Below are 14,416 nucleotides of genomic sequence, written 5' to 3' on the forward strand. Positions count from 1 at the left end.
CAGGGTGTAAATATCAGATTTAAAAGCACCTGTTTTGTTTCAAAGATCAACAGTAACCCTTCCCTGTAACAGGTGTTTCTGATTTCACTGTTTGTTTGTTTTTTAAGCTCAATCATGTCTGGAAACAGCTGGATTATTAATGACTAACCTCACTGTAAATTTAAGAATGTTTTCAAATATGACTTCAAATACAGATTAACCTGTTATTGCCATTACATCGATTATTGGCAAGTAATTTGTAAGTAGCAAATCAGACTTTATTTTCTATTCAAAGCAAGCTCTCATATCGAATCTATTAAATAACAGGCTTGCTGCTGCATAGAGGGGACAATAACCACTTAACCCTTTCTGATGCCAGAAATCACATTTGCAACACTAATGCAAACGTTACATATATGCTGACTTCACTGACCTTGATTTGCAGCGTAAAAATGAAAAAAAGAGAAGAAAGAAGTAAAAATTGTAAAAAGTCTTTTTAATGCATGCCCAGTGAGGGGTTAAGCATCAGTTCACAAATACTCAGGATTCAGAGCCTCACTGAGGTCACGACAGAACATCCCTTTTTATGCTGAGGACAGTTCACTTCAAAAATCAGTTTTACAGATTTTCTTTCCTTTGAGCTGTTCATCCTTCTAGATGTCTTTGTTGTAAATTGCACAGTTTTGCAGTTTCTTATAGGAACTGCAGGATTTAGAAATCCAACTGCATCACTGTGCAGAAGGAAGAATGGCTCTGTCCATTAGAGAGAAGCAAGCCTAAACTATATGGCCAACTGAAATCAAGACTGTAAATTTAATAATATTTATTGCTTTGATGTGCTAAAAAAAATACTTTGAAGTTATAAACCACACAAAAATAAATAAACCAACACCTCATCCATCGATCCATTACATCACTTGCATCATTTTAATGTCTGTTTCTATGTTCCATCCACAGCCTTAGCAGTTAAACTACAAACACCACAAACCCCTGTGCTACCCTTTAGCCCCACCCTTCTGCCTCCTGTCTTTTAGGGCATTAGGATGTTTGTCTTCTATGCATTTTCTAAGACTGTGTTCTAGCGACTGATTCCCTGATTGGTGCGAGCAGCGCCTAATCACAGGATCGCAGAGTCTGGACTAATGATTCTAACAAAGGATCTGATCATTCAGGTTCTGGTCCAGAGACAACCAGGAAGAGCCAAGTTCACGCTGGACTGAACAGTTTTACCATCAGACCTGCTCCCAGGCAGCAGGATGAAGGAACGTCACTCAGCTGTTTGCTTAATGCAGTTTTTATCTTCAGCAGTTGGCTGTAAACACGCAGAAGTGACTGAAGCAGCTGATCTGATCCGTCAGTGATCGCTCGGTGTCTTTAGATCCAGTCTGACTTTAAAACTCTGAGCTGGACCAACATCAGCTCAGGTAGGCCAAGCTAACTGTCTGCAGCCTTGTTCAATAAACAAGCTCATGTGAAATGAACTGATTATTTGGGAAAAGATCTTTATTTGCTTTCTGTTCTCAGGTCAGTGCCAGATAAAATCGCTTATCCTGACAGCTGAAGCACAGGATAGCAGGCTGAGGATACTGAGGCATGCATGACAAATAAAACATTCAAATTTAAAGCAACACTGTATTGATAAGCATGAGCAAACAAGCAACCTCTATGACCCCAAGAGTTGCTGGAACAAACTTCATAATTTCTTTTCTTCTGGGTACTAGGCACAGGTGTGATTTTTAATCATTCAAAGACTCATTGTGTAGATATAGAAACTGTATTTAGACACGTGTGAAGCTAACATGTTACAAGTCTGCCACAACTATCAGTTTCAGGTGGAAGGCAATCTTTGAAGAGTACAGCCTTTTACTGTGACTATAGAGCTGATATTAAACCAAGATGAGAAATGAGTAAAAATCCATATTTGATTATTTGTTCAAATAAGGCCTCGTTCACATGAGCATAGAGTAAAGCTTTATATTCAAAAACTTGCTAACTCTCCTCCGAGCAGTAGTGAAATTTGAAATTGTGACACACACTTTTCATCATTGGTCCAAACCAGGTGGGTCACACCTGCACAGTGTCCTACTGACCTTACTATACAGATGGCAAACATGTCGGAGTTCATTTGAAATACACTATTTGTGCTCACACTTACACACTCCAAAATTGTCTTCACTCGTTCTCATTGCCATTAAATATTGAAAGTTTTACTATTTTTGTTTATATCTATTAAGACCAAGTCTAGCTCATTACTGAAAAAGAAAACCCCTTTCACACTGTATGTTTTCAAACGCCTTAAAAACAGCATTAGTTTTTTATTTTTTTTACTGGGTCTAATATGATATTCAGTGGTTGAAAACAGTTACGTCTGCACTGGCTCACAGATGCAGCGTGAACATTATTTATTTGGTACGATTACTGATGGTTATGTAGGTGGGTAATGTTTTAACACATGAAGAGAGATCAACAACACAAACAGAACACAGACAGTAACAGATAAAAACCATTTTATTTATTTTCACTGTCTTCAAGTTATTAACAAAGAAATGGAAGGAATCCAATCTGCCAAATTCAACATGTATTCAAGCTATCATGCAGCACTCTTTGAATTGACACGTTGACAAAATATCATAATAGATAAATGTTAGAATAAAAATTAGAGAGTTAATTTAACTTATAGGACCTAAAAGGTCTTGATGCATTTTTCCTCTCACGATGGTTTGGAGGTAAAGGATGTGGAAAAGGGTCTGGTTTTATAACTTCCTGTGTGTGTTCTGGCTTGGCAGGATATGATGTAAGGGATAAGTGTTGATGCCAGTGAATAACGGACTTTAATGTGTCAGTAATATCAGTATCAGCAACCTCAACCAAACAACAAAACAATAAAACAGTTTATACAATGAATGAAGTGAATTTGTGCTTCACTTAAGTAATATCACAGGGTGTTCATCTCATCACCATTAAAAAAAACTTGCATTTCATTAGGTTTTTGTGGTATTTAAACTTGTGATTTAACGGCCTTTTATGTGGCAGAGATAAAGGAGACATTTATCTCCGCCACATAAAGACACCGTGTGCAGCACAAACGTTTTGAATCCACAGCAGAGCAGCAGACATGGCAAAGACTTGGAGGACCAGATGAACCTGGGGCTAATGTCTCAGTGCAGAGTAGAAGAAGATCACTGAAACCCTGAAACCTCACAGTGCCAGTTCTTGATCCAGCTCTCAGTAAAACAGCCGAGTTACAGTATCTACGCTACGGATGGGAATCGATAAGAATTTTATGATTCTGATTCTGATTCTTTATCGATTTTCATTGGCTCCATTTTAAGAGTCACCACCGTCACTAAGCAGCAAGAAGAAATAACATTCATGCAAATTAATTGCATGCTGGAGTCAAACTTCTGTGCGTGTTTGAGGTATTTGCGCTCGTTGTTGTAGTCAGTGTTTAATATTACACAGAATACACAGAATGCTTTTCGTAAAAGTAATGCAGTATGTTACTTAATTAGCTCTGGGAACAAGTAAAATAGCTGAAACACTCTGTCTCATAATCACCATTTAACTACAGCCCCATGCACCAGTGCAAATCCCTAATAAGGACACAGACAGGAGGACTAACAATTCCAAGGAACTGGAATACTGGGAACCGGTTTTCTACAGGAACCAACAACCTGCTGCTGCTCCAACCTCAGTGGATCATCACAGCTCGTCCACTCGTCGTCCTGCTTGCTCTCATTGTTACACAGATTATCACTCCAACCTGTAGAGACAAGAAACAAGTGTATTGAATAAGTCACTTCAAAAGCTGTCACTCAGAGATGCAGCACATCTAGCCTGTTCACAGCTGCAGTGGAGGCGTGGCCTATCTTAGCCTATCTTAGCTTCTCTGAGCTTTCATGTCAACATGTACACCCACTAACCTACACGTTTGAACATCGAGTCTATTGTTCCACAGTGGAAGTGAACTGTGAAGAGTCATAAATGATCCATGAACATCTTTTTTAAAAATGTATTTCCTGCTGTTCAATTTAACACAAACATCTTTGTGGCGGCTTTCTGTAATATCACCTGGCTAGTAAACATGGAAGCAGCCATGAAAGACACTAAGCTAAGTTAGCTATGAAATATAGAAATATAGATCTGAATGTTATCTCAGATGTGTACTGTATATATTTGTATATTTGTCTGGAATTATTTCTATTGCAGTACAATACTGCTGAATGCAACACAGAGTGACTCCAGCTCTTTACTGACCTCAGAGTCTCCAGTCTATAGTCAGGACTTTCCTTAAGATCCAACAGCTGCTTCACATCTGGATCCCGTAGGTTGTTTTGGCTCAGATCGAGCTCCCTCAGATGAGAGTGGTTGGTCTTTAAAGCTGAGACCAAAAAAGTACAGCTGATCGCTGACACACTGCAGCCCCTCAATCTGAGAAATGAATGAAACATTTAAGTTTAGACAGATTTTAAAATTATAACCAGTTTAATAATCTGAAGCTAAAGACGGTATAGGATGTAAAAGGTTAGGAAACAGAGACTTCAAACACCTCAAACCAACAAGATATTTTATTCAGCAGAAAAACTAATAAAAAGTAGTTTAATATAACTGATAGATTCAATAAAGACACAATCAAACGAATCCTGTGCATCAGACAAGTCAAAAATGTATCCTTTCAGCCCAAGTTCATCAAGCCATAAAATGGAAATGTTAACAAAATGATGATCAATACTTATAAAACATTTTTATTTAAATAAACATGAAAATATATTTGATTGTCAACTTTCATTAATGATCCAAAAAATGAGTCCATCACAGTCCTCTTGTTCTTTTGTTTTCTTATTCTCTTTGTTTCCTTGTTTCCTTGCTCACTTTTTGTTTACATGTGTCAGGAGTGGTCCTCCTTTGTGCCCACTCTCCATGTGAACTACAGGTTAACATGATTGCTTTAAGGTTGAGGAAATCATCCAGTTGACACCAGTTCATTGCTCTTATCATCATAAGATAGCAAGTTATCCCTGTGACTTTTTATTCCTCTTTTCATGATCTTTCCTTCGTGGAGACTCTTCCCAGCCTGCAGAGATCCCTGTCTGTAACTCAAGGAAATCAGCACTCCCTCCAGTTTTTAGCTGCTCCTCTCAAAAAAAATTGAGCGCATGTTTAAATCAAAAATGGGATTGATTACTTAAATAGTAAAGCTGAAAATCTTTACTGATATACATTATGTTGTTTGTTAAAAACAAAAATCATCAAATCTTTGAAAGCTGGATTCAAAATCACACCAGAAACCAAAGTTACGATTATTCAAGCATTTCTTACTTCGTCACAAAGTAGTTGTCTGCAACTGCTTCCATTTTTGAATCGATATAATTAGCTGCCTTTTGGCTGGGCTTCTCACTACAGGGCTGGACCTCATATAGGCACAAATTAAAAAGTTGTTCATCTGTTTCAGGTTGTTGTTAGCATAGCACTGCAGCCTGCAGCCAACCCACATAAAGTGGGGCGTACACTCTGAGGCTAACCTCAAAGAAAGTGAGTTTAATAATGTTGCTTCACAGTTTGGAACATTTTATAGACTAAACTAGTTAAATTAGAGCATATTTATAAAATAATTACATTATTTAATGACTTAGCCGTCACCTTGGTTTTAATTCTAATATAACAAAATTTTCTGATTGTGCTTAATCTACGTTTTTTAGGTTTTCAGTGTGTTGCTCAACATTGTTGTGCAACATTGCATCCTGCAGTTATTAGACTGAAGCAATAAAGAAGAAAGCATTAGCATTAAATCCTCTGCAGACTGCCAGCCTACATATTAAACTTTTATATTTATATGACCACACAACCAAAACATTTTTGCCTGACCTGAGCACTTCCAATCTGCAGCCTGGACTCTCCAGATAACCACAGATGTTCTTCACTCCTGAATCCTGCAGCGTGTTGGCACTCAGGTCCAAATCTCTCAGATAGACGGGGTTGGACTTAAGAGCTGAGACCAGAGAAGCACAGCTGTCCTTTGACAACCTACAACCCTTCAGTCTGAATAAAGAATTTAAAAAAGGCAGATTCAGATTCAGTCATTTATAAAATACAGGAAATATAATGTATACTAGTTTTAAATTTGCACCTATACTATAAATTATGTACTAATATACAAATCATTGCAAATTACAGTTAGGCCTGTGTAGGGATGGGTATCGAAAACCGATTCTTGTTGAGAACCGGTTCCCACTCTTTCAATTCCTTGGAATCGTTTGCCATTTTTGCAAACGATTCCCTTATCGATTCCAGTCGCCCCGAATGACGTCACCACGTTGCGGCGCGTCATTTACCTGGCAGGAAACACGGCGCCTAAGCGGCTCAAACGCTCAATAGTTTGATTATACTTTATGAGAACCGATGACAACAGGGCAACTTGCAAAGTAGATATTTCATTTAAGGGAGGAAACACTACGAATATGCAAAAGCATTTGCTCACAAAACACACGATGACACGTGTTTTTAATTCCGCTCCGGACTCGTGACTCTCAACCCAGCAGCAGCGGTAACGTTTGCACGTCCTCTCCCGTTAATGCGGCAGGTAAATAATCAACTAACAGTGCATATTATGTTAGCGCGATCTGCCTTATTACAAGACCTGCCATTACTGTACATGTAGGTGACCATGATGAGAGAGACAGACAGAGTCTGGCTGGCGCTCGCTGGCAGTTCTCGCTGCAGTCTACCGGTAGCGTCTCCTTTCAGGCCAGGATAGACGAATGTCACAGAGCAGTGTCTAAGTTTGTGGTCAAAGGCTTGCACCCATTTGCCACAGCAGATGCCCCCGATTTTTGGTAAGTGAGTGTGTTTAATTGTAGGCAGGGACATTACTGGATATTCTTGTGTAATTGCCACAGAACAATTTATGTTATACTTTGTTATTGCTACAGAAGAATATTTATTTTATTATTTTACATTTACAATTTTTTTCCCCGGGGACCCTGTGACACCCCATTGAAGAGCCGTAGGCTGGATCTCTTAAGATCTCACTGTTGGGTTTGTAAGGCCATGTTACTCCTAAATTTGTCTCTTGTTCAAAGAGAAGATATAAAACAAAGTTCTAAGCTAATCGACCTTAGTGTTCTCCTTTTAAAAAAAAAAAAAAAAGAATCGATAAGAGAATCGATAAAGAATCGAATCGTTAAACAGAATCGAAAATGGAATCGGAATCGTTAAAATCTTATCAATACCCATCCCTAGGCCTGTGCTTTGTTCAACAAAGACATCATTTTTGTAGTTTTCCCTTTGTACACCACCGCAGTGGATCAAATAACCAATATGTGATTGAAGTGTGAACTTTCAGCTTTAATTCAGGGGGTTTAGGAATTACAGATTTTTTATTAAATAGTCCCTCATTGTCAATATGATTCCTGCTGTCGACGGTGATCATAAGTTACAGAGTACTGAGAACTAAACTTTCTTTTTCTGTGCTTTGACTGCAGTTCAACACAGAAACAATGTACAAGCACAAATACACCGACTTGCTCTGTGACTCAGACTTCTGAATCCTCAAATTAGTTTAACATCAATATTATGCTGTCAGCTGTATCCAATCATCTGATAATGGAGCCTCTTTATAACGGGGTTACTTCACAGCTCAACAAAAGAGAAATGTCTTAACACTTCAAACTACAATGCTCAATTTGAAGAGAGGAAAAAAGCAAGTATTACTCAGTAAACTGACCTCAGAGTCTCCAGTCTGCAATTTGGATTCTTTAGTCCGACAGAGAGCAGCTTCACTTCGGAATCCTGCAGCTTGTTAAAGCTCAGGTTCAGCTCTGTCAGATGGGAGGGGTTGGACTTCAGAGCTGAGGCCACAACTTCACAGTGAGCTTCTGAGAGCTCACAGCTAGAAAGTCTGTAAAAAAAAGAAGAACATTTTACAAAACATAGTGTTATGAAGTGTCTTGATGCATGCTCAATTGTCCAAGTAAGGAAATCCCAGAAAGAACAGAACAGAATCAACCTTTTGGGATATTGTTATGAAAGTAGACATTTATTTCATTTTTCGTCATCTAATCTTTAGATTTTCTAATAAGTTTTATTGAGTCAACAGAAGCTGACAAGAACTAGCAACACAAGGCAACAGCATTTGTTTGCACTGATTGCACCTAACAGAACCTAAAATATGTTAGCAGGAGTTTTAAGTTTAAGTTTAAAACCATTTTCTAATGAAAATGTGGAAGTTTACTGTCCATTCTGACCAAAATGTGAAGAGTTTCCTCACAGAAACTCCAAATCATCTTTCTGTTGAATTCTCAATCACAGCAAAATTGTATCTGAAATCTTATCTTATCTTAATTTTGCCCTTTGGCTCGAAACTGCTAACCTGAACCAAGTTTATAATGTTAGTCACGGGCAGACTTACTGAGCCTTTCTGCAATTTCTCACAGCTGGAATGAGTCTCTGTTTGCCCTCCAGTGTGGTGTTATATTCACCCAGGTCCAGTTCATTCAGAACCTCTTCTGACATTTGGAGAATGTAGGCCAGAGCTGAGCAGTGGATAACAGAAAGTCTCTGTGATCTCTTTCCTGACTTCTGGAACTCTTGGACCTCCTGATGTACTGAGAGGTCATTCATCTCCATCAGACAGTGGAAAATGTTGAGACTTCTGTCAGGGGATATTTTTTGGGTGTTTATCTCCTTCAAGTTGCTGATGGCTTTCTGGATGCTATCTGGATTACTCTCTGTCCGACCTAGCAGGTCTCTTAAAAGTCTCTGGTTGGACGTCAGACAAAGGCCATGAAGAAAGCGGACAAAAAGGTCCAGGTGACCATTTTTACTTTTGAGAGATTTCTCCATAACTTTGCTCAGAAAGTCATCTAAAAATAGCACATGGGCAGTTTTATTTCCAAAATTCCTAGACGTCCTAGAAAACTTAGGGATTAGGAAATCCTCCAGGATCTTGCTCTGTCTACTGGTGAAACAGTGGAACATGTAAACGGCAGCCAGAAACTCCTGAATGCTCAGATGAACAAAGCAGTAGACTGGTTTCTGGAAGATCACACACTCTTTTTTGAAAATCTCTGTACAAAGTCCCGAGTACACCGAGGCCTCTGTGACATCCAGACCACACTGCTCCAGGTCTTCTTGGTAGAACATGATGTCTCCTTTGTCCAGATGTTCAAATGCCAGCCTCCCAAGCTTCCGAAGAGCTTCAGGAGTAGAAGCCTTATGGTACTTCTGAATCTTCCTCTTGGTCTGATCCAGCAGGAAGTGTGAGTACATGTCAGTCATGGTCTTGGGCAGCTCTTCTCTCTGCCCTCCAGTCAGCATGTGCTGCAGAACTGTAGCAGTGATCCAACAGAAGACTGGGATTCCACACATGATGTGGAGGCTCCTAGATGACTTGATGTGGAAAATAATTTTGCTGGACAGCCCTTCATTACTGAATCTCTTCTTAAAGTACTCCTCTTTCTGAGCATCAGTGAAACCTCGCACTTCGGTGACACGGTCAACAAGTGTAGGGGGGATCTGATTGGCTGCTGCTGGTCGGGAAGTTATCCAGATGAGAGCCGTAGGAAGCAGATTGCCTTCAATGAGGTTTGTCAGCAGATCATTGACCGTTGACTTCTGTGCGACATCAGACATGACGCTCCTCTTAGTGAAATCCAGTAAAAGTCTGCTTTCATCCAGACCATCAAATATAAACAAAAGTTTACAGACAGCGAGCTTCTCTGCTGTGACCTTCTGTAATGTTGGATGGAAAACCTGGAGCAACTCCAGGAGACTATACTGTACATCTCTGATCAGGTTCAGCTCCCTGAATGAAAGCAGAATCACCACACTGATGTCTTGGTTTTCCAAACCTTCTGCCCAGTCCAGAGTGAACTTCTGCACTGAGAAGGTTTTTCCAACGCCAGCAACACCGTAGGTCAGAACCACTCTGATCACTTTGTCAGATAAGGCTTTAAATATGTCATGACACTTAATTGGAATTTCATGGAGGGTCTTCATCTTGGAACCTGTCTCCAGCTGCCTCACTTCATGTTGAGTATTAACGTCTTCACTCTGTCCCTCTGTGATGTAAAGGTTTATGTAGATTCTGTTCAGGGGAGTTCTTCTTCCTGTTTCTTCAGATCCTTCAGTTACAGTTTCACATCTCTTCCTTAGACTGAACTTATGTTCATCTAAAAGCTCCTGCAGACCAGCAACTGCTAGAAGACAAAAAAGAAAGACAGAAATAAAATTAATGAAACTTTAATATTGGTATAGCATATCATCATCTGGAATCTTCCCCTATATCTTATAAAGTATAATCTTACTTTGCACAGTGTTGCTCTGACCACCTATATGTCGTCCAAACTTGGCTGTTTCTCCACAGTGGGAAACAGGATTCTTTGTCTTCTCTCTGTGCATACAAAAGAAAATGTATATTGACCAGTACACATACAATACAATACAACTTTATTTATATAGCACATTTAAAACCAAAGGTACACCAAAGTGCTTCACAACAAGGTTAAAACATAAGATAAAAGACTATAAAAGAGAACAAAGGTGCAGACAGAATAAGAAGTAAAACATTATAGCATGGTTTAGAAGATAAAATTACAGGGTATTCATTAATATAAGGTGGGGGTATTTATTCAGTGGGAGATTAGTAGGAAGATAAGTAACACAAGGGTAAAATATAGGGGGAAGTGCACTAACTAACTGAAAACGCTCAGTCAAAGAGGTACGTTACATACATTAAAATAATAGTCTAATGCAGACAAATAATTATAGAAAAATATATATTCTTTGGTGTATAAATGCTAAGGTTGGGCGATATGTGAAAAAATATGTAAAAAGTTTCCAACCGGCAATCGTCAGTCCAACAATCCCTGATGGGCGATATAGGCGCACATGCACAGACTTTATGATCAGTGGGGCAATCATGCACGGACTAATTTTCAAGTTTACAACACATATTTGGAAAACTACAAATTACTTTACCATGGAAGAAGATATTAAATTTAAAAAAAGAAAGAAAGAAAAACCGCCTCACTCTGGAGACCGGCCAGTTCAGAATACTTTCTTACTTTGTGTCCGAGGGTCCAGGTTCATTATTAAACGATATAGGGGGATTTTTGGAAGCGTCACTCCTCATAGACAGACACTCTGATCCTGGAGACGCTGGGCTGCATCTGGGCTGCTGACCCCTGGGAACACAAACATATAATATTTAGCACATTGTTCATCTGCATCTTAATGTTGTTGGAAATAAGTCACTTATTATGAGTACAGGACTGAGGTTCTGGAGGTTTTCGGTGAAAGCAGAAACATTCACTGTCCCAGGGTCTCAGTTTGGATTTTATTACTCAGGAACATATTCTACCTTCTATAGGTACATACTGTCATGGTCACTGGATCTTGGACACAGGTTTGAATTTTGTGATGTTGGGGGTTTTATAGTTCTGTAGCTTTGGTTACGTTTAGGTTATGATGTCAGATTTAGTTTGTGCTTTATTCCTTGCTTCTCTGTTTATTCCTGCCTCCTTTGTCTTTCTGTGCTTTACTTGGTCTTCTTTTGTGCTTGGCATCAGGTTAATCTTGTCTCGCTGTTCAGTTGTGGCTCTCTTCCTGTTTTATTTTGGTGACTGTTCTTCTCTGTATCCTGTGTCTAATTTCCTTCCAGGTAATTATGATAGTTTACTGCTGCTGCGTTCCCACCTGTTGCCTTTTCCTTCATCATCCTGCGTGTCTCTGTATCCCCTCATATTTTGTTGTGTTCTCCATCATGAGTGTGGCCTATTTCATAATGTGTTTTTAAAATATCTGACACTTACAAACACAAGAAGTCCTTCATGTTTTCATGTTACAGCTTTTCTGTTCAAATAGGTTTCTGATTTTGAAAATCACTGAAGCTTTTCTGTGTTAGTGTCATCCTAACAAACCATCTTCGTGTCATTTTAGAGGAGAAATAGTCTCTTACTTTGTGTTTGAGACTTCAGGTTCATTACTGAAGTGCATAGGCTCGTCTTTGGAAAAGTTAGACAGAGAGTCGAATCCTGAAGTCTCTGTTCCTTTTCTGAAACAGACATATAATATTTAGCACATTGTTAATTTGTATCTTCATGTTGTTAGAAATAAGTCACTTATTATGAGTACAGGACTGAGGTTCTGGAGGTTTTCAGTAAAAGCAGAAACATTCACTGTCACAGGGTCTCAGTTTGGATTTTATTTATATCACTACCACAATAAGCTGATCTTACAGATATGGAAGCATGTTTGTTCTGCCTGCTAAGGGAATTTTCTTCTGCTCATTTTACAGCAGAAACATTTTCTTACTTTGTGTTTGAAGGTCCAGGTTCATTACTGAAGAATGGAGGATCATCTTTGGAGATGTTACTGTTCACTGACAGACACTCTGATCCTACAGACGCTGTTCTGCGCCTGGGCTGCTGACCTCTGGGAACACAAACATATAATATGTAACACATCGTTCATGTTGACGGGATCTGTCTTGGTCCCAGGGTCACTGACCCAGGGTTTGAGGTTTTGGGGATGTTTCTTCTTTTCAGCATCTCCTGTGGAAGTCAGTCTCCATGTTTATTTACCTCTCCGTCTCACCAGCTGTGTCCCTTTCCAAAGATCCACATCCTAAATGGTAGTTCTAAACAGGTGAAAATGTAAGCAAATGTAGCTGTATAAGCAGCTAATAAAAGAACTAATCAGTGCAGCTGATATCAATGCTAGTTTGCACTGAACTCTTCTTGTTTCCTTTTTCCAATGTCTTTTTGTAGTTTTTTTACTTGATGATAAGGATGGAAGTTTTAAAAAATTATAAAATATGCATTTTTCCAACAAGAGTCAGTTTGTCTGTGGCCCACAAGCTTGGTGAACAGTTTATAATGTCTATCTATTACTCAGGCAGTCCTCCCTATACATATTTATCTCTATGAGTACTGCATGCATACAAATGTAAAAACTCCCTCATGAGTTTCATTTTGCATTATTTCTGTGCAAACAGGTTTTTAGTCTTTAACATCCGCGGTGAAATTTTGCTCCGGATGTTCCACATCAAGGGTTTAGGGGGAACACTTCACTAAAATAGATCGCACACATTATTTCTTCATAACAAATAAATCATCTTCACTTCACTTTACAGTAGAAACGGTCTCTTACTTTGTGTCTGCAGGTCCAGGTTCACTGTCATTTATGGAAAGGTCTCTCTTCATAGGAAAACAGAGAGATTGTGCACTGTCCTCCTCTTCCTCCAAAACATTCATTTTCAGCCAGGCTCACCGGTAACTCAGAAATGCTGAGCATTAGCACAGAATACAAACCACTCTCATGACTGACAAAACAGGAAGTACAACACACACACAGAGAGACTCCAGCAGTGAACTGAGTTGTCAGTCCACTTCCTGAATTAGCACATCATTGTTTTTTCTTCTAGTCCACAGAGACAGCTGACTGAAAGCAGACGAAACATAATGTCGGGCTTAAAGCTCACATTCATTTCTTCCTCCTGCTCCGTAGTTTGCAGTGACCTAGATCAATGGAGAAGAGATGCTCCTCCCTTCTCCATTTACAGGAAATCACATGACGTCATCCTGGGTGTGTGTGTATGAGAGAGAGAGAGAGAGAGAGAGAGAGAGAGAGACATACAAGAATACATAAATATATCATATAATTAGGCTTCTAGATTTATGATTCAAGAACTTTCAGAGCATCAAATCACATCGAACACATTCTCAAAACACACATATATGGACAATGAAGGTTTATATATAATCTGAGGCCCCCTAATGGTAGACTTCTGGTTTTATCACCAAAATGAATACTTTCGTTTCTAACTGGTAAGTCGAGTGGCATAGTGAGTAAGCGAGCAGGTAGCAACTTGATTCTAATCATGTAGAAGTCAATAGTTAAACATTAATGTAGCTCCATCCAGCTTGGTCCATGGTCCAGCTTGGTTGTACGTCTCTTTTCTTACTATCAAAGACAACAGGCCTAAATTTAACAGCCACTTAAACATTGCTATCAGAGTAATCTAAACTGGGTTAACCCTTAAAGGTCTTTACACTTTGGGTTGGTTGTAAATTTTATGAAAAGAAGCTAGCATGGAAGAAATATGATACCACTACGTCACATTTTTTTATTAGGTTTTGGGAAACCTGATTAAAAAGGATTTATAAAAGTCTAGCTCTTGCACATGACATATTTTTTTGTTTAGGTTCAATGCTTTTAGTAAATTCAACATGGATTCAAAAATCACTCAGATGTGCTTTATAATAGTAATAATAGTAATAACTTAGTTTAGCACCTTTTAAAAGACCCAAGAATGCTTTACAGAGGAGCAGAAGGTTTTGGTGAAGACGTGAGTTTGAGAAGTTTTTTTGAAGGATTCCAGTGACGGAGCGTTGTGAAGCTGATATGGAAGAGTTGCAGAGGGTGGTGGCCTCCAGCC

The 14,416-nt window shown here is 39.0% G+C and overlaps 1 protein-coding gene across 2 annotated transcripts; it reads right to left on the reverse strand.

Annotated features, from left to right (window-relative positions):
• Nucleotides 1-2,469: 2,469 nt before the first annotated feature.
• Nucleotides 2,470-13,496, reverse strand: LOC146551256 (NLR family CARD domain-containing protein 3-like). 2 transcript variants are annotated; one of them, XM_085259218.1, is made up of 10 exons: nucleotides 13,129-13,496; nucleotides 12,292-12,411; nucleotides 11,936-12,031; nucleotides 11,043-11,162; nucleotides 10,284-10,369; nucleotides 8,387-10,172; nucleotides 7,703-7,876; nucleotides 5,845-6,018; nucleotides 4,237-4,410; nucleotides 2,470-3,742 (listed from the first exon to the last, which is right to left on the reverse strand). In XM_085259218.1, exons 1-10 carry the CDS (start codon nucleotides 13,230-13,232, stop codon nucleotides 3,733-3,735), a joined length of 2,844 nt encoding a protein of 947 aa, XP_085115344.1. In that variant the 5' UTR covers nucleotides 13,233-13,496; the 3' UTR covers nucleotides 2,470-3,732. The 2 variants fall into 2 exon arrangements, with proteins under 2 accessions (XP_085115344.1, XP_085115343.1); XM_085259217.1 differs by having other exon boundaries at nucleotides 8,387-10,175.
• Nucleotides 13,497-14,416: the final 920 nt, after the last annotated feature.

This window comes from Mchenga conophoros, linkage group LG20 (genome assembly GCF_057382185.1).
Source record: "Mchenga conophoros isolate Kocher_MC1m ecotype Shallow Benthic linkage group LG20, M_conophoros_male_GT1.1, whole genome shotgun sequence".
Taxonomy (NCBI): Eukaryota; Metazoa; Chordata; class Actinopteri; order Cichliformes; family Cichlidae; genus Mchenga; species Mchenga conophoros.

Bases quoted from the DNA above. Each gene is read 5' to 3' on its own strand.
- LOC146551256 (XM_085259217.1), bottom strand. From the start codon at position 13,232: ATGAATGTTTTGGAGGAAGAGGAGGACAGTGCACAATCTCTCTGTTTT. The intron at 10,370-11,042 runs GTAAGAAAGTAT...TTGTATGCACAG, and splicing joins CCTGGACCCTCGGACACAAA to AGAGAAGACAAAGAATCCTG. The intron at 4,411-5,844 runs GTCAGGCAAAAA...TTCATTTCTCAG, and splicing joins TGCAGATTGGAAGTGCTCAG to ATTGAGGGGCTGCAGTGTGT.